This window comes from Condylura cristata, unplaced genomic scaffold (assembly GCF_000260355.1).
Source record: "Condylura cristata isolate star-nosed mole 26May11 unplaced genomic scaffold, ConCri1.0 scaffold00015, whole genome shotgun sequence".
Lineage (NCBI taxonomy): Eukaryota > Metazoa > Chordata > Mammalia > Eulipotyphla > Talpidae > Condylura > Condylura cristata.
The window spans coordinates 33,963,688-33,985,167 of NW_004567116.1; the positions used below are offsets into that span (position 1 = coordinate 33,963,688).

General features: G+C 35.2%; 1 protein-coding gene across 1 annotated transcript in view; it reads left to right on the top strand.

Moving 5' to 3' along the window:
* Positions 1-21,480, top strand: part of STK33 (serine/threonine kinase 33) — a 112,446-nt gene that overhangs the window by 42,548 nt on the left and 48,418 nt on the right. The window contains exons 3-4 of the mRNA XM_012725259.1: positions 18,675-18,788; positions 20,821-20,934. Of these exons, the coding sequence (XP_012580713.1) occupies positions 18,765-18,788; positions 20,821-20,934 (138 nt within the window). The 5' untranslated portion in view covers positions 18,675-18,764. The remainder of the gene's footprint in view (positions 1-18,674; positions 18,789-20,820; positions 20,935-21,480) is intronic.

The following is a 21,480-nucleotide window of genomic DNA, read 5'->3' on the forward strand; positions in this document are numbered from 1 at the left end:
TTTTTTCCCTCATACTTATCTTTTTTCTTTTACCTAGTTTCTTTGTGCATTGCCATTATTGAGGTCACTGATTCACTCTTGCATCTGATTTATTCTAATTCTATAACTTTCTCTAGGATTTTTCGTTTTTGATTGCTCTTTCTATATCCTGCATCTCCATTATTTTACTTTAAATTTCATTTCTGTCTTTTCTTAATTTTATTTCTGAGAGTATTCATTGTTTTTCCCCCTGAATTTTCTATTTATTTATATTTTATCAGTTTGTATTTTCTTCCATTTCTTTGAGTTTCTTGATTCTTACAATTTTGAACTCTGTATCTCATAGGAAGAAAAGAACTTTCTTCTGTGGTTGGCTCCTAGATATTTGTTCTTCGTTTGTGGTAAAAGATTTCCTTGTAGACTCAAGGTACTATGTATTATATTTCCCATCTCCCTACCAAGAAAACTTGGTACATTGCTAATGTAAGTTCTTATATTGCTAAGTTGCTGTTTTTCAAGCGTCCTAAGGTTTCAGAACTTTCACTTTTTCAAAAGGTGGTGTTATATGTTGTGGTATTAGTTCTCCCTTCTGTTTTATGGTATAATATGAATGTAACAACAGCTTTCATTGTCTTTTTCACCCTTATTAATTTGCAATTCTTGAATGCCTTTGCTTGACAGATGTTCTTAAATGGATATAGAACACTGACTTCTCAAAGAGTATAGACACTTAAATTGAACTGAACTAGAAGAAACACTGTTGCTGTAATTCTTTCACTGTCCAATATCTATGAATGCCTGTTGAGTGACTTTATGCACTTCTCTCCACCTTCTAGCAACACCATAAAGAATAAATAACAGGCAATTGAAGGACTCTGCATTGTTACTCACGCCTCAGGCTGGTGGTGCCCATCTCAATGGAAGTTTTTTTCCATCCCAATTCAGCATCTCACATTCCACACAGCTTTTTTTCAAGCACAACCTTTCAATTGTTATCCTTCTTAAAAATTTTGAGAATTTAACTTTGACTTGTCTTTCTTTCATTAAATATTCTCATTGTTACCTCTATGGACAGTCCTTCTCATTGTTCAATGTGAAACTGAGAGGGAAGAATGAAATAAAATTATATTACTCGGTTAATATGACTATTTCAGTAATTATCCATTTAGAATATAAAGCTATTATATTTATATGTAAGTATATATGTGTATCAGTGACAAGAAGATAGATATTTTATAGATTTTCTTTTTAAAATTACCTTTGCCTGATGTAACTCTTAACGACCTAAGCACTGATTGATAGACATTACTTTTCACTTGGTAAAGGCTGGTATATGTAAGCCTAATCTTGGGTCCATTTTTTTTTTTTAACTTCTATGGACCTAGCTTGGTGTTTCTTATTGGAATTCATTAATTAAATCATCTCATTTTTTCTAGTCAACATGTTTATCCCATCATAAGCATAAAACCTTATGGTTGATTCAGTCAGCTTTCCCAGGTTACAAAGATATGTTTCTACTCTGGAATTTTCACTGTAGAGCAAGTAAAAATGTTTACAATTTTCTGTTTGTGGTGTAGTGGAATATTAGTGGAATATCTAATACAGGTAAAATTCTTGCTTATTTTAGGTTCGTCTTACCAATTTTTATGTCTAACCTGCTATTGGATTAGAAAGGATTCTTTGACATACCACATTCTTGGATTTGTGGATCATTGATCATTTTTGCCGAAGACGCTTGGAAACTCATATTTTAGACCTTTTACATTTCTGCATAGGCGTTAGTGAAATAACAGTCTTACAACTACTATTCCCCGAGTTGTTCTAGTATTTGTTAAATGAATAGGTGGTTGGAGAGAGTACTGATAAGTAGCTTTTAGTATAATTTTAGTCAGGATTATTAACCTATATTTTAGGAAACAGGAAAATTTAACATTGATATTTTAAAAATGTTAATATTTTAACATTTTTAATCTCCATCATAGAGACATGATGTTATTATTTTAATTGAATAGAAAAATCCCTTGACTCCAAAAAAGAAATCTTGATTCTTAGTATTCTTAGATGCCTTAAATATCCTGACCCTGTCAGTGAAATTGTGTAATCTAGTAATAACATGCCTAAGGCTTATTGCCTTTTCTTGGATGGCAGTATCAGCAAATGATGTGCTCTATCGATTTTAATCACATTGTTTTTACAGTTCCATTGCAAGGTTTCAAAAACTCACCAAGTAAATAAATCTGTGGATACAAATGCCTCCCTTCTCTGAAAATCGGACAACTTACATATTATTTGTCCTTGATCAGTTGTTAAGTTGTAATATTGACTAGTAATATTTTAAGAGACTATGGTCTTGGACAGGCAAAAACGTTCCCCTTTACACTCAGCATTACATGCTTTAACAATAAAAGTCTTATAAAAGAAAAGTGACATTTGAGTACCTGTAGCATTCTGAATTTAACATATAACTAGTTGCTTGTGGTTTAGTCCAGCAAGCCATTTCCTCTACAACTCAGGTGACTGTTTCAAGCAGGTTCCTATGAGGTTGTATTCTAAGTTAGCTATGATCTAATTAGATGGCAGTTCATAGCTTGGAAACCACGTAGAACAATATTTGGAGCATTAGATTGAGAGATTTTGACTGATAAAGCCATTTTCTGATACTATCACCCACTGAATTTTGGCAGGGTTTTATAATAAGTATAATAAAAATCTCAATTTATAAAGAACTTACAGTGTGTCTGGCCCTTATATACATTATATACTATCTTTAAAAAATTTCTTCCATGTAAGTACATAGATATCATCTATATATTTTTGTATAGAAGGAAGCTGATGCCTGTTAGGATAAGTCACTCATGAGGAATTTGAATCTTGGTCTAACAATAAAGGCGGGTTCTTTCTGCTTACCAAGGACAGTCACATTTCACTTAAATTTTTCTGTAAATGGATATTAAATTCATTGTAAAATAGATTCATCATCTGAGGATAATTTTTGAGATTTTAGTGCTTATAATATTTCGAACTTTAGGGTCTTTATATCCCTTGTTTTTTGTTTCATGGAACTATGTGGTTTTGTTGGCAGTTGTACAGAATTTGAAGGCAGGAGGGAGAGAGAGAGTGTGAGCACACGTGCACGTGAGCGAATGATTGTGTATGTGCATAAAATAAACACCTCACTATTTGATTGTGAGAGTGAGGTGAAAGTTTCTTCTGGCTTTTTGTTGTTATTTTTGGAACTAATTAGAAATATGTCATATATTCTGTCACACTGAAACACTGACTCTACTGAATTTGTCACTAAATTGTAGTTGTTCATTCAGCAGTTGATTAGAACTGATTGTCCAGGCTGGAGCCTAATTGTCATACTTTTGAACTTTACAGTTTGTATGTTCAGCATACATGCTGTACTACCCCACCCCCACCTCTGAACTTTCAATGCTTGTTGCAGGAGTGAGTTTAGTGGAAGTTTGCTGGCTACTTTCTGTTTACTCCAAATCTGTGATTTATTAGTGACAGGGATTTAAAGTACTTTCCTAAGATAACCTCATGGCAGTTCCCCTTTCTTCCTGACAAGACTTTCAGAGTAAGAACCTCATGTCCACTCTATCTTGTCCTCCTTTTATTCTGGGTGAAACCACTTTTCTTCAGTGAAGGTATTCTTTTTTAATCCTAATCTTTTCTAGAAGTGCTTCCTCACTTTTCATGTCTTAACCCAGAGCTAGCTTTTTCTTTCTCATTGTTCTCTACTTTAAATGGAAGCCACTTTTGAACAACCCCATCAAAACATGGGCAGAAGAGATAAAAAAGACCTCTCTCCAAAGAGGAAATGCAGACAGCCAACAGACATAGGAAAAAGTGTTCAGCATCACTTGTAAGATGGGAAATGCAAATTAAAACCACAATGAGATAGCATCTTACACCAGTGAGAAGGACACATCTTAAAACAACTAGCAACAACAAATGTTGGCAAGGATGTGGAGAAAAAGGAACTCTCCTGCATTGCTGGTGGGAATGCAAACTAGTACAACCACTATGGAGAACTGTTTGGAGGTTCCTCAAACTGCTAAACATGGAGCTTCCCTATGACCCAGCAATCCCACTCCTAGGTATCTACCCAAGGGACACAAAAACTAAGATTCAAAAGGACGCCTGAACCCCCATGTTTATTGTGCTCTGTTTACAATAGGGAAGATGTGGAATCAACCCAAATACCCAAAAATAGATGACTGGATTAAGAAGATGTGGTACATATACATAATGGAATTTTACTAAACAATCAAAAAAGATACACTCATGCCTTTGCAGCAACATGGATGGAATTGGAAAGGATCATGCTTAGTGAAATAAGCCAGAAAGAAAAAGAAAAATACAAGTTGGTTTCACTCATAGCAGGAGTAAGGGATCAGGGGAAAAAAAAAAGCAAATGTAACAAAGTAAAAATGAAAAACAATGAACAACTAAAAACCAGAGACATTTTTCGGGGGTAGAGAGGGGAATAGGATCAAAACTGGGATGGGAAGAGTGCTTGGACTATGGGGATGGCAGAGGAGTGAACTGGTGGTGGGAAATCCATAGGGTGTACAACTGAGATGAATAAATACACAAAATGAAGAATGATGTAAAAAAAAAATAAAATGGGAGCTACTTTTTCCTCTTCTGGAGCCATAGGTGATGGGTTTCAGCATGTCTCTGTTTGGAAAGCCTTTTCTTGATGTGTATACCAGGTGAACTCCAGCTCATTCTTTAAATCTTAGTTTGAGTATCTTCTGCCTTTCAGCATGCGAAGAATAATGATTTTAAGTCATTACTAGGCAAGCAAAGCATTACATACTTCACAATAGACATCTAGTTAGTCCTCACCCTGATTATATAATTGCTACTATTATCTCTGATTTACATATGGGAGACTAAGCAACAAGTGATTAAGATGAAATTTGAAAGAAAAAAAAGAAAATTAGTGGCAAACTATAAACACACAGCAGGGAAAGGTTAGAGGGAGGAGTTATATCAGGGAAGGGAGGAGCACATGAGACTAGGGTGATGGTTCACGGGTGATTTGGAGGTGGGAATTTTATGGGGACTACATCTGAGGGGAGAAATCAAAACATTATATGAAAAGGAACAATGATGTAAAAATATATACACTGAATTTTAAAAAAGGTAAAATTTGAATCTTAGTCTCTCATTCTGAAAATTTTATGTTTCATACTAGATTGTGTTATTTCCCTGGTTTCTTCCCCTTTTGCATCATTTTTGTATGTACCTATCACTATCTGTATCATAATCATTATTAGTAATACCCATATCTTGAGAATGTCTTTTTCCCCATATTTCAGTGCAATCTTTGGTATATCAGAGTCAGAGAATGTTTGCTGGGTACTGCCATAAACTATCAGATGATTAGATTCATCATTGGCCTGTTCAACTTGGACCTTTTGCACTCTGCTTTACTCACTATTGATCTCTGAACATACTTCTTGACCAGGCTTTCAAGAACCCTTGCCATGAAGTGCCTCTTTCTGTCTTGCTGACATTAACAATCATACTACTCTGGAACCTGAGGTATGACATCCTAGGTTTTTTTTTTTGGATATAAGTTTGGGGTTTGTGTGCTGCAGATAATGACTCATCAGAAGTGAAGAAAACAGCTTGTCCTTACATGGGATGATTTGGCTAGGGAACCTGAGAATGTTAATGTATATCTCATATATTTTTTGGTCTTGACTATGTCATGTGTTTTATTAGCATGAAAAACAAACTAGCTTTTGATAGTTATATCATCTGCCACAGATAGCGATCTTTTGTTGAATATGAACATTGTAGTAATAAAGTTTAATTATTACCAAGACCTACAGTATTGAGGACTAGTCTGTACAAGTAGGAACCTTGGGTTTGACAGTATAGTCTAGTACCTAGATAAATAGCTAATGTGTTTACATCCTTCTAGACTCCTGAAAACCAGAATTCTTAAGTTGAACATAAGTATGGGAATTTACCTGTAATATCTTGATTGACAGGGAAACTTCTGGAAGTAGATGGAAATTCTGGATGTATGGGGCCAGGTTGGTGTAGGGATTTTGGTATTTAGCTCTAGAATGAGAGCTTCAAGATGCAGCAAGGGTTGTATTGTAGTGTCATTTTTTTTGGTCAGGAGACTTCGACAAGGACATTCTGATTTTGAGATCACTGGTTCTCTTACATTAGGCCACTGCATTTTACATTTATAAACTTAAACACTGTTTATGTCAATTAGTAAATGGCTTTCCATCAATATTTCTTATTTACCTGAGGCCTTTTACTGGATACAAGGTTTTGAGGTAATCATAATATAGTTCCTGTGCCTGAGCACTTCACAGTTTAGAGAAACAGTTTTTGTAATTGTTTTCTATTTTATTGAATTATTATTCCTTCTACAAGAACTTGAAAACGGAGACCATGGACTCTGTTGTTGATGTTTTATTATAGAGTATTTGGAGCTGTCGAGTTCATAGAGATTTGGCCACAAGAGGAAATTTGTCTGGACATCTAATTTATGCGCCCAGTATTTGAAAATGTTCTTCACGTTTATGTTGTATGAAACACCTGCACTGGAGCATTATAGCTCATGTTCCCTTAGTTAACTGATTTCATGAAAAGTTGGTGGCTTTGAAAATTCCTCTCATTTAGTACTCCTAGGAATATTTGGCTCACAGTAGAGGTACTCTGACCAAACAATTTTTGTTACTATATTTCATTAATGCAAAATGATTAATTGGTAATTAATCAATAAGCTAGCAAACCTCTCAAATTTGCCATCAAATTCTTCTCCTTATTTATCTGTTGCTACTTGAGTTAAGATTCCTGAGTACGTATTTGTATTTTTTTTTGTGATGAGAACATTTGTATTCTATGGCCTTAGAAACTTTTAATTATATCATACAGTGTTATAAACACTGTTTTTACATTATATATTCAGACATTATTCATCTTATAACTTAATATTTATATCCAATATGAAGATGATGATGGTTTCATTAACCTGATGGAGAACATTTTTTCACATTGTATACTGTATTAAATTATCATGTTATGTGGTCTAAATATCTCACAATTTTTTTTTCAATTATACCTAAGTAAAGCTGAGGGGAAAACAATTCCTGAGTACAAGAATAGTCTTGTTTTAAGTGTCTCGCATGGAGCACAGCTGAGCATTCATGCCCCAGACTGCAAAGTGGTTTTAGTCTTATGGAGTGTATTGGCAGTGTTGTATGCTTTGTCTGTTTCAGCAGATGGGCCCATTTGCTCACTCTCCACCTATTATTCTCTGATTTTGTGAGTGGGAAGAAGGTCTTATTTTCTTTTTTTAGTAATATCTCTTATGCTTATTCTAATAATTTATAAATTATCTTACTTGTAAGTATTGTCAGATAATTTACAAATACTTTGCTGTATTCAGTAATTTAGACAATGAACCAGTAATATCTTCTGGCAATAGTAAGCTAACGCCTAAACCAACTACTCTATTTTCCTTCTTTACAACTTATCTGACTACAAAACTTGATTTTTGTTACTCTAGAGCTGACACACCAGGAGTGATCTAAGTCAGCTCCTCCACAATGACAGCTTGGCACCATCAAGAAAACTGAGATGATTGACAAATTGGCAGTGTATTTTGTTCTCATCTTTACTTCACTTTTTCTAACTAGGGTCACCATGCCTCATCCTTACCCACATTTCTAATTATCTTTACCCAGATTTCTTATTCATCCCTCCCTCTTTGTCACTACTGTCCCACCCCCCAAAGTATGTTCTAATAGTACTGCCTGGCTATAGGTGAAATTCAGATTCACTGAGGTGAATTTGGGGAATGACTTGGTATGTGGTAGGACAACACTAAACGCAGGTGAGGTCAACTGCTCTTCAGTTTTGTTAAATGTCTTACGCCTCAGTTGATCATTAAGAGGAGTGATTCATCTTCTTAGAATTTTAGGGCTAGGAGGAACCTCAAGACTTTCTAGTCTATGCTTAAATACCTTCTACGATTTTCCTGACAATTGACTTCCAACCTCTACTTGAATACTTACAATGTCTGAGATTGTCTTTCCTTTTATCTTTGGTAATTCTAAATGTTGGGAAATCTTTTATAATAGATTGAAATTGCCATGTGCTGTCTTTGAATCACAGGAACCTAACTCCTTATGCCTAATCCTCTTCAGATTGATGAAGAGAGCCCTCACGATGCCTTTGTGATATTCCTCTTTCATAGAACCCCCTTTTTTCTTTTATAAATTTTCCTCTTTATCTACCTATGTTTCTGCCTCAGTGATTTGTGATTCAGGCTCTTTCCCACAAAATCAACACTCAGAAATTTTCATTGAGTGTCTATTGTGTACAAGGATGAATCTGTACTGGCACTGAAATCACTGACTTCAGGGTGCTTCTAAAGTCCAGGGAGAAAAGCACTGGATAACAATAGGAAAGAAGCAGGGAGATGGGCTCATGGTTTTATGCAGTCTCATTAAGAAATATTTCCTGAGTAAAACCTCTTCTTACCTTAAACTGTCAGCAGGGGGACCCACATTTAAGACTCTCTCTACAGATTGCAATTTGATTGGTAAGGAATATTATGCAAATTAAAATAGAAAAAAGGGAATAGCACATCAGTCATTAAGCATTTGTTTAAATCTCTGAAATAGTGTACATTTTAAAGATATTCTAAGTCCTCTGATAGGATAATACAGGCAAATGTACCTAATCATGCCCTTAATAGAAACAGTAAGCAAGTGCTGTGTCTGGCAGAATGCAACACTGTGATTTAGAAGGCTCGCCTGGCCCTTCTGTAAGTTCTGTAAACATGTTATGAGCACGAATTGAAAGTGAATATCCAGTCACTCGGCTTGGTCTGCATAATGTCCAGCAACCCATGAGATTTTTTTCTTCACTTGAATGGAACACATTTTTGACTGAATTGACTGACTTTTTAGAGTCCATGTAGACACAGTCTTGGCAAAGAAAACTAAAAAATTGCTTTTGGGGAAGAAAATTGTAGCTGGTTATATCTCATAAAACCATTCTTGTGTTCATTTTCTTGAGGAAATTGCTATAAGTATATCTTCTAGGGCCAATATGTAAGAGACCTTTTTTATGCTTAAATAAAAGCTCAGATATTTTCCATATCAGAGTTTTTTTCAGAGTTGTTTCACTGACAGGCCTTAGTTCTGAAAGTATTAAAAAAAAAAAAACCAAAAAACCCTCAGCCAGTGAAAAACTCACACATTAGTTAAATACTGCTATGATTTGAGCTTATTTACATTATATCAAATACCTATGTAAAGCCAGTCTTTGGAGACACACAGAGACACTGTGGAGATACGCAGAAGCTTGTTTAGTTTTGGTTTTCTAATACTTTTTTTATATGTAAAGTCCTGTTTAAATACAATTCCATGATACTATAGAAGAAGTACATTTTTGTGTTTACATAAAGTCATGTTAGGTTTGCAATACTTGATTAACTTCATGCCTCTAAAATATGAATGACATCACTTGGCCTACTTGATGTAGACTTATTTTAGTAAGAGATCTTTCATAACAATTCATAAGGGGAAAAGAAATGTGAGTAAACATTTGTTCTATTTTTTCTTTTTAAGCTAAAATAATTAGAATTCAGCCAGCCAAAAAGAAGTTAAATTTGAAATCTAATTCTTGTCAAGAAATTTTCGCATGCAGCCATTCAACTTATTGTTTTAGAATTGCTGTGGTAAGAAAGTGGAACATTACTTTGGCAAATGTAGTGGTTGGTAGACTGGAGAGCAGAAATGAAACTCCTCAGTGAGTAATAGGAACTCCTATGCTTTCTGAATATAGCTCCCAAATAATTCCAGGGCAACGGATAGATCAGAATCTGGAGCAAGAAAATACCCAGAAGTCTATGTCCATGTCAGTGATTTTGTGATAACATGATTTACTGAGAAATTGATATAGAAATTAAAGGAAATGTTTTCTGAACAAGCTAAGAAAATAACTTTTTAGATCCACCAAAATATCCATCTTAAAAATGGGAAATTTAATATTTAAAGGTTCTGTTGAAAATTTGTGGGCTATGTAAATCTAGTAAAGCTTGGAGGATGTGGTAAGTATGCTTTTAGGAGTATGTTTATGACAAAGGAATTTGGCTGCAATTTATATAAAGCTTCAAAGCTTCAAATGTGTACAGCATATTCTAAGATTATATTATGACCACTTCTTTCGGTTTCTTATAAAAAGTAATATAAAATCTGTATCCTTAATGAATGCATGAAATGATGTCTTACACATCTGACAGGAGACTTTTCTATACCTGCAAAGAGAAAGCACTGTTTATCCTAAACAAAAAAGCTGTTATTTGTAGATCTATTCCAGTGCTCTGAGTCATTGATGGCTACAGGTTTTATATTTAGCTCGAAATGCAAAACATTTTTCTTTCAAGGACTGAAGTAAATCATTTCACAAAGTATATGCAGGTACATTCTGAGGTTTTTGTTTTTTTTTTTGTCTTGCCACATATGCTGGATATACAAGGTCAAACTTGGGTACGAGAGTGTATGTGTATGATGTTTAGCTGCATCATTTGAAATCTCTTGATTTCAGAGGTACTGGAGGGTATATTTATACTCCTTTTCTAATACTGTTGTAGATGTAATCATGGTGGGGCTGTAATTCTTTTCCTACCACTTTAATGAAAGGTCATAGTTATGGGATTGACTTAGGCATTATTTCAGTCTAATAATCTTAGAATATGCTGTACCCATTTGAAGCAAATACAAATACAACATTTAGGATGTTTTGCATATATTCACAAAGGAGATCAGCCTGTTGAATGCCTTCCTCCTTTTGAGGGCACTGGCTATTCTAAAGGTGTGAAATAAACTGAATGGCTTTTCATTGCTCTGAAACAGTTTATGTGGAAAAATTTGTTCCCTAAAAGTAGGAAACTAGTTCTGCTGTAGAACTTTCTGAGGAAAATGAAAAGTGCTAGGACTACAGATAAAGCAAGGCGAGGGACAGAGTGACTGACCGTGCCTGCTGTCTCACATGAGGTTATTAGAAAAGGTCTCTTGAAGGAGCAGAAACTACCAAGGAGTAGGTGAGCAAGCCAGACAAATATCTGTCCTAGACAAGGCAGCAGATGAGCAAAGCCATGAGAAAGGGAATATGCTTGGCATATTAGAGGAGCTCCAAGAGGCAGGTGTATCTAAGAGCAAGGCAGTAAGGTAAGATATAAAATCTAAGAGGTAGAGGGGGTCGATTTATTTGCTACCTTAAGGCAAAATTCAACAAGACTTCCATTTCTTTGTTATTATTGTTCATCTCAAATTTTTTCTTCATCATGTTTTTCTATCTTTTTGATCTGACAGCTTATGTAGCATATTTTTATTCATTTTCTGTAATTTAAAAATACATTTTATTGGTGAAACATTTTTATAACACATATGATTTATGTTTACAGTTTACTAATTCAAAAATCTATATATGATGAAGGTTTCAGAGTTTAAGTTTTCTTTTAAGTACAGCTTTCCTTGCATTCTGTGAGACTTATGGTCACAAGCGACATAGCCATAAGCTATAGGAAAAACTGGGAAATGGAGGATTCTAATGAGCACATTGCTGCACCACCAAGATCAGAATTCTGCTAATAAGGAAGAATGGGAGAGTAAATACTGGATAAATTATTAGCAATATCTTCCTTAAATCTTATGGATCTGGGAGATTTTCCTATAGATTCTCATACTATGAAGATTGTTACAAAGCACTGGAAATGGATACTTAGTTTACTTTATTAAAAGCTAGCCAGAATCTTTGTCACAAACTTGACAAAGATAGCAGAAAAGAATAATTGTAGATCAGTTTAATTTATGAATATAACTAAAAACTCAACTATTGTGCCAGATTTTCAGCACATTAGAGTAATCACCTACCATGGTCATATAGGGTTCACAGTGTAAATACAAGAATGCTTTAATATTGGGAAAATTTTTAATATGGCACATCAAAAGATCCAATAGGGGAAAACGTGATAGCTACCAGAGATAAGTATTTTTAAAAGCACTCATTTCCGATTACTCTTAGGCCACTAAAACAAGATAAATATTTCTTAAATAAAGACTTTGAACTTCCACTTCTGGTCAAGTTCATTCCTGTTAAAAGGACTAAGGTATGTCTATATATCCTCAACTTTTTAATTTATGACTACAAAAATACACTTTTAAATGATATCCAGAATAGTATGGCACAAAACATACTGCTTTACTCCCAGTTATCTCTGGCAGTTTCTCAGTTCTCTTCCATGAGCTACAGAACACATTCCTTCCTCTTCCCTTAACTCACATCTTGCCAATACCTTTAGTTAGGTAGAATATCTATTCTATATTTAGGGACTAACAGTGCCTACTCTTATTTTTGCTGTTTAAACATAAAAATGCAGATTCTTCTAATACTGCCTTTGAACATATTTGAATTAAGTAACTTTAAAAAACAAATTACTGCTATTTTGTGAAGTATATAATATGAATTTTCTCTAGTAATAAGTGGATTAGAGTTTAAGTTTTGAAACCACAGTACAGTAATTTATGTTTTTTACTACACACAGTAACATATGATTCCACCAGTACTTTAAAACCACAACCCACATTAAAAAAATACATTTTATACTATGACCAAGTACATATGCACACATATGCATGAGTGCCCACACAGTCTATACATAAAGATCTGTGTAATTAAAAGTTTTGCAGAACTTACCAAATATCTAGACAAGACTCTAACCTTATTCCACTCAATTTTATTTAAAAAAAAACTAATACTTATGCATTTAATTCCTTAGATCATAATTTTCAGTGACTGTGTGGTTCAGAGGATCAGTCTTTTGATTGTTAAGTAAATTAAATACATTGAGAATTCAGTTTCAAAAGGTGAAATCTCATGGTTTTTAGACATATCTCCTAATTTTGTTGTAAATATTCACTTTCATGTGTAGGCAGGATGCTTTTGGTATTAGTTGCTAGTTTTTCTGTGGCTTCTAGGAGGCTGATAGGATAAGAAAGAATTTTCTAAATAGTGATTTCTTTTCTTTCTACAGCTCTCATGTGTGGCTATAAGTATAGTGCATCATTAACCTAAGGACCTCACCAATTGGAAATTACAGTTTTCACCACCAGCTTACCTTATCCTTTTTGGTTTGATTCTTTCCTTAAACAGTGGAAACATTTTTCTTTCAAGTTGTTTTGTTGCAGAGTTGAGCAAATGGCTGATAATGACTTTGATGAAAACTCTAGAAAATGTGCCAACTGTTCAGCTAATTCTCAGAAAGATGTACTTTGTATATGTTCTGATAAAACAAGACTTTCTCCAATTTCAGTGGTGGAAATGTCACAAACATCAAGCATTATTAGTACAGATTTTGTGCTTTCACCAGAGAGAAAAAACAACAGAGACAGTGTACCTGGAACAGATCTGGTACGTATGAAAGGTTCTATATGTCCCGACAAAAGTTGCTGCCCATACCTGATCCCACCCTTAACTCCATCCATATCCATGTGTCCTTGTCAGATAATTCATTGACTTCTTAACTCTTCACGAAACATGTTTCTTACATGTCAGTGAGAAACTTCATAATTTTTATTATATTTTCAGCCACTGCCCACATTATTTCCCAGATTCATGAATAATGTGCAGTATTATTCCAGCATCATCTTTTTTTTTTATATGAATTGATTTTTCAACTGAATTAGGCCTGATTTTTTTATGAAGTCTAGTGAAAGTTAGAGACAGGCCCTCCCTTGTGGTGCAACAGGTTAGGATGCAGCACTGCAAGATGGCTGCCGCCACTTCAGTGTGAGTTCGATCCCCAGCCCCAGAGGCGATCCACATGGCGCTACAGACCTCTCCTGACCCGCCCGCTGCTCCCTTTAGCAGTGTGACTTCATCGATCTGCCTGTTCTGGTCCCCACTCTGTCTCTGGTGAATCCTCTCGCTGCCTCTGCACCTCTGGCTTGTACCCCAGTTCTGTATGCATAAATATATAAATCTTAAAAAAAAGAAAATAATCTAGAAATAAAACAATATTAAAAAAGATAGAAACAGATACTAAATTATTAGTAAGGTTCTAATATATCAAGAAGAAATAATATTCAAATAAATATACACCAAAAAATGGAGCACTAAAATATAGAAAATAACAATGGAGCTAAAGAAAGATATTGGTAATAGTACATACTACTGAGGGACTTTAATATCCTATTTACAACAATGAACAGGTCACCAAGACAAAGCATAAATAAGCAATTGCTTAAATGAAGAGTTGAGCAAATATCTAACTTAACCTCTACAGAAAATGTCATCCAAAAACCTCTGAAAACACATTTTCCCCAAGTATATAGTCTGCTTTAAAAATAGACTACTTCTTGGGACATATATCTATTCAGTAAAACTACAAAAACAGAAATTATATCTATTACTATTTCTGACCATAATGTCCTACAATTGCAAATCAACTATAAGGAATAAAACAGGAAAAACTGTGAGCATATGGATACTAAACAACATGTTGCTTAAGAGCAATTGGATAAAAAAATAAAATCAAGCCAGATATAAAAAATACCTTGAGGGATATCCTTAGTGGCGTTAACAGATTAAAGCACCGCATTATGAAGCTCTCTGAAGCCACTGCATCATGAGTTCTATCCCTGGCCAAGGAGCTGACCCACAAGGCACGGCAGACTTCTTCTGACCTGCCCGCGGCTCCCCTCAGCAGTGTACTTCCTCAGTCTGCCTGTTCTGCTCCCCACTCTGTCTCTGGTGAATCCTCTCACCTACCACACCTCTGGCCTATATCCTAGTTCTGTAAGCATAAATAAATAAACCTTTAAAAATACCTTGAGACTAATGAAAATGAAGATACAAGTACCAGAATCTATAGAATGTGGCAAAAGTGGTCTAAAAGGGCCCTCCCTGGTGGCATAGCAGGTTAAAGCACAGCCCTGGGGGGGCTGAGGCCACTTCCACATGAGTTCGATTCCTGCCTGCCCCAGAGGTGACCACATGGCGGGCAGACCTCTCCTGACCTGCCTGCTGTTCCCCTCAGCAGTGTACTTCATCGATCTGCCTGTTCTGCTCCCCACTCTGTCTCTGATGAATCCTCTCACAGCCCCTGAGCCTTGTACACTAGTTCTGTATTCACAAATAAATAAATCTAAAAAAAAAAAAAGGGTTCTAAAGGGGTGAGATATTTGCAATATAGGCCACATTAAAAGCAAGAAAAATCACAAATAAATCCATACCTAACAGAACTTGAAAAAGAGGAATGAATAAGACCCAAAGTTAGTTGAAGGAAGAAAATAATAAGAAGAGAACAAGTAAATTAAATAGATCAAAAAGACTACACACACACAAAATCAATGGTTCTTTGAGAGGTAAACAAAATAGATAAAGTTCAAGTTATTCTAACAAAAGAAGAGATAAACATTAATAAAATCACAAATGAAAAGTCACCACAGGTAGTGCAATAATACAAAAGGTCATAAGAGAGTACTATGAACAACAGTGTATCAAAAAAATTCAATAAATTTGAAGAAATGGACAGATTTCTAGAACATTATATCCTACCAAGACCAACCCAGATAGAAGTAGATGAATTGGGAAAAAACCAACCAAACAAACAAAAAAACACTATTCTAAGTATGGAGAAATTAAAGTAGTAATAAAAACATCTTCCCCCCCCCCAAAAAAAAAAACAACCTAAGATCATGTAGCTTTACAATGGATTTTTTCCAAACCCTCCAAGGTCAAGCCCATCTTGCTCAAATTGTTTTTTTTTTTTAATATTTATTTTTATTTATTTATGCATATAAGAGCTGGGGGTAGGTCAGAGGTGCAGGGGATGAGAGGATTCACAAGAGACTAAGTGGGGAGTAGAACAGGTGGATTTACTGAAACATATTGCTGAAGGGAGCAGTGGGCTAGAGAGGAGAGGTCTGCTGTGCCATGTGGGTCAGCTCCCTGGTGGGGGAGCTTGATAATGCTGAGACTTTTAGCCCCTGTGCCACCAGAGAGGCCTTGCTCCAGTTGTTTTTAAAAACAAATGAATGAATGTTTCCTGATAAATTTTAAAATGTGAGCATTATTTTAATATCAAAACCAGGCAAATATAGCACAAAAAAAATATAGACCAATATACCTGATGAACATTGTTGCAAAAACTTCAATTGAACACTGGCAAATTGACAAGTATATGACAAGGACTATACACCACCATCGAGTGGAATTCATCCCAGGGATGTAAGGGTGGTGTAACATCTGTAAATAATGTAAGTATCAATAAAAATAAATATAAAAATCATGATAATATCAATACATACAAAGAAAGCAATTAAAAAGTCTTGGCACCCATTTATGATAAAAACTCTAAATATGAAGGAGCCTACCTCAGCAATTTCAAGGGCATATATCACAAACAAACTGCCAATATAATACTCAAGGTTAAAAAACTGAAACCTTTTCCTTTAATATTGGGCACAAAGCAAGGATGTCTGTTGTCACCAATTTGGTTTGACTTGGTACTAATGGCTTTGGCCAGAGCTATGAGACGATCATAGGAAATAAAGAAAATGCAAGGCAAAAAAGAAGTGAAAGTATTGGCAGATGATATAAAAGAGGTCGTAAAATAAACAAACTAAAATCTATAGTGTGTGTGTGTGTGTGTGTGTGTATACACATACACACACACACACACATATAATGAACGTGAAGAAAAAGAAGGTAAGATTATAACTTTAAACGTACTTATTTCAAAAACAACTATACAACTATACATACCTTGGAATCAGCCTCATTAAGGAAGTAAAAGACCTATCCAATGAGAACTATAGGTGATAAAGGACTTGGTGACATAAGGAAATGGAAGACTATTCCATGCTTGTAGATGGCGAGAATCAGTGTAATTAAAATGATTTTCCTACCTAAACTTTATACAGATTTAATGCAGTCCCCACTCAAGTTGTAGCAATATTTTTCAAATAACAAAATATATTGAAATTTATGTGTAACCACAAAAGGCCTTGAATTGCAAATACAACCTTAAGAAAAAAGAAGGGAAATAGAGGTGTAATATTACCTGATTTCAAACTTAACTATAAAGCAACAGTATTAAAAACAATATGACTTTGGAGCAAAATTGGATACATGGATCAATAGAACAGAATTTAAAGCTCATAAATTTGCTTATATACTAGTACTAATTTATGATAAAGCAGCTATTACCATAAAGCAGGAGAAAGACAGTCTTTAGTAAATGATGCTGGGAAAATTAGAAGGCTGAACATGAAAGAATGAAGCTGGGTTGCTCAGTAATTCCATACACAAAATAAACTCCAAATGGATTAAAGATTTAAGATCTGTAACAATAGAAGAAACCATTGTTGATATGTTCCATGATATCAACAGTAAAGATATATTTGGTGAGTCAGTCCCTATGGCAAGGGAGCCAACTACAAAAATAGACTATTGAGTTTACTTCAAGTTAAAAATCTATAGAGAGAAAGAAATTGGGAGATGACTAAATAGACACCCTAATGAATGGGATGAAATATTTTCACAATATATAACTGATAAGGAATATCTAAAATATATTTAAAATCCTCATCCTATTCAACAACAAAGAAACAACCCAATTATTAAATGGGCAACAGAATGAAAAGAAAGTCTCTAAAGTGGGTATCAAGAGAGCCAAAGGAGATATTAAATATTTTTTTAACTCTTGCTTCCCTTAAGAGAGATGTTGCTTAAAACTACAATGATATACCACCTCCTATCTTTGAGAATGGCATATAATAAAAAGATCCTTAACAAGTTTTGGGAAGTACATGGAGAAAAAGGAACATCATAACATTTTGTGGATAGGAATATAAATTGGTGCAAATGTTAGGGAAAGCAATCTGAAGATTTACCTTGAAAGAATTATACACCCCAGCAATCCCACTCTTAGGCATCTAGTCAAAGTATATGAAACCATCAACACAAATATCCATAAATTACACAATGTTCATAGCAACATATTTATAATAGCTAGGACATGGGTGCATCCTAAGTGTCTGTCAGTGGACAATTAGATTAAGAGAATGTGGCATGTCCATACCATGGAGTATTATATAACCATAGGAAAGGAATGAAATGTAGCAATTTTCAATAAAATAAAGAATTTTAGAGAATTATGTGCAGCAAAGTAAGTCAGAACAGTAAAAACAAATACTGGGCATCTACAGAGCTGCAAATTCAATAACATGAAACAATTTTTCAAACCGGTGGACATGAGTAAATATACTGAAGGCTTTTTCTCTCACCTCAGAGCAGTGAGGGAAAGGAGCAGAGGGACACAAGGGATGATGCTGGGAAAAAATATTGTGATATATCTGCTCTGTAGTTTATCATACTCGCTTGGATTCAGGTGACATGTAAACTTCCCTGGACTCAGGAGATTAGACTGAGTGACTTCTTAAGGTTATTTTTGGCCTAGTGCTTAATGAATTACATAGGACTTGGAGAATTTCAAAAGCATGATCAACTCTCTTGTATACATTAATATGGCAAATATTAATGATCTGTCAGCTTGTCTAAATTAGATTCCTCACTTTGCCAGTAAATTAAAAGTGACTTTAAAAGTTAAATTTATTCATTCTTGGTACAAGCCCTCAAGAATTTCAAATGTAGAGAGAAAAGCACCTCAGCAACAGTGGAGCCGGGGCAATGTTACAGACGGAAAAGTTCCTCATATAAGGATGGACGATGCAGCTGCTATTCGGGTATGTAGAAACATTCTGCAGCTACTAGAAACTTTCAGATTTCTTTTAACTTAATGGTTCATGCAAAAATGACTTAAAAATAAGTCCCTAAAAGGGAAAGAAAGGAAGAAATTTATCATTTTCAAGTATGTCAGATTCTTCACTAAAGAAAATGCAGACTAATTATTTTTTCTGTTCATAGAGGACTTAAAAGTATTTTAATTAAAATGGAGCACATTTTTATAGAGAAAATGAGAAAATTTTGGCCTCTAGGTCTTTCCTGTTGCTGTAGACAATTGTGAAGTCTTTGTGGAGACCTCTTCAAGAGCGGAGAGAAGAGCAGATAACCTAGGATGGTCTGGCCTTCACTTCCCTGAGACCAAAATTCCTTCATGAACACATTCATTTTTTTCCTAGCCTGTGGTTGGGTTAATAGGAATACTATTTTTCTCAGGGGTTTACATTCAAATATGAGTTAAGTATTAGTAGCATTTTAGAAATTGGAATGTGTTCCTTTAACATTAGATTTAAGGAATCATATGAACAGCTCCAAGAATAATTAATGTTAAAAAAAACTTCAAAAAACTGTTTCAAGAGATATTTGACAGTTTATTTGAAGTGATCAGAAATACTACCTGTGAGATTATGACTTGAAAAGCTTAAACATGCCCCTTTAAATAAAAGGTCTATGTTTAAAAAAAAAAATCACTGAGATTTATACTTAGCCATGAGAGTTTTTATAAAAATAAAATGTGTTGGTTGTAGAAAATTAGGAAAACAAAAAGTGAAGAATATAAAAACCATGAGTCAGATATAACCAATTTTAGCATTTATTACCTTTACTTCATTTTTATGCATATGCCTTATCCTATTTTTTCTTTTCCTTTATAGTGGAAAAAGGTTTTCCCTATTTTAAGTTGTGAAAACTTGGTAAACAAGAAAGCAGTTCATTGCTGATATGTGTTGATTTTATAGCACTGAAACTTGGGATTATGTTTGGGGTGAATGTACTTTTGTTACAGGGCAGGGAGAGAAGGATACCCCTGAACCCCCAAACCTGTCTGTTCTAAATAGGTTCTGCCATCTGCCACATCAAAGACAGAACATCTAAGACCTTTAATAGAAAAGAACTATAATACAATAGTGTGCAATACAGAAAAGACAGAGAATATAGTTTCTAAATCAAACACCCAAAGTTACCCATCCCCTCGTGGATAAAAGTCTACCCAAAAGGGATTCGCCCCAAGCAAGGCCTGAAAGCCAGCCACAAGTCTAAAGCACCTTCTGATGGGGACCCTTAGAAAAGGGTCCAAAATGGCCAGACAAGTCTGGGAGGAAAAGAGCAAAATCAAAATTAAGATAAATGCTGCCATAGTGAACCTCCCCACAGGTCTCTCACCCACATCTGTTTCACCCAGTCCAGGGCCAGGAAACAAGAGCCGCTTCTTCACATGTCTCTTCATGCACCTCCCTCAGGTCTCTTTCTGACTCTCCATCCTGCTTCCTTCCTCCTCAGTCTCCTCTCCAGATTTTCTCCTCCCTGCTCAGCTCCACCCTCCTTCTGGATAGGGCAGGATACTTGGGAACCCTCCCCCCTTTTCCTGGGGACCTCCCTGTAACAGTTTGACCACACATGTATTGTCATGCCTTTCCTCCTTTGTCTTATGAAGGTCTTTTATTAATATTGTAGTTTGTATTGTGAAGTTTTATCTTTTTGAGCTCTTCCACATTTCCCAATCAGGATTTTAAGGCTTCCCTCCAAAGGACATTAAATTAAGCATTCATCAAAACTTTTTTTTTAACTAAATTAAGACTTTATTAACCTTGAAGTAAATATGTAGTGTCTTCTGTATGACTTTACCTGGAATAGAATCTTTCTTCCCTTTGGTAGCTATTTCAGCACTAGGTGTTCATTTATTTTAGTTGTTAAGTTTTATTTGATAATAATTTATTTTTTTAATTGTGTTAACATTAGGATTCCCCCCCCCACACACACACTAATAATTTTAATACTGATGAATGGCAGAGAAAGTAATTGTCATTTCTTATTCAGGATATCTATACCTTTGGAAGAATATTGGGACAAGGGAGCTTTGGAATGGTCATTGAAGCTACAGACAAGGAAACAAAAACTAAGTGGGCAATTAAAAAAGTGAACAAAGAGAAGGTGAGGCTTATTGGCACATCACACTGTGGCAATCGCAGTGCCACTGGGGAAGGCCGTGCAGTATTCCCCGGTGACACAGCTGCCTCTTCTCCAGGGCCAGAGCCTGGGCCTGAGCCCCTGCAGGGGCGGGGTCATTTCTCTAGCCTTCTAGGAAGGGATCTGTTCTGAACTCAAATAGACAAGTGTTTCTGGAAAAAGCACGTGAAAGGATTAACTCACATGACCAGTATACCAAAGGGCTTGGTGTCAGTGTGTGCAGATGTGAGGTTGAGGCCTAGTGGAGTCTCAGGTAGAAGTAAGCCGAGGTGCTCTGTGCTGATGCGGTTCTCCTGTCCTCTTATTCCCTTTTTCTTTGTTGTTAGTTAATGCTCTCTCTATGTATCCTACCTGCTCTTTAATTTGACCATTTTCCTCACACTACCTACTATCCCGTTCACTTATGTCCACTGCATTCCTCACTGGACTTTTCCTGCATCGAGGAATTCTCTTTGAGAGTCTAAATCCTCAGACTTTACTCCAACTTTTAGAAAAATTCTGTGTGTGGGG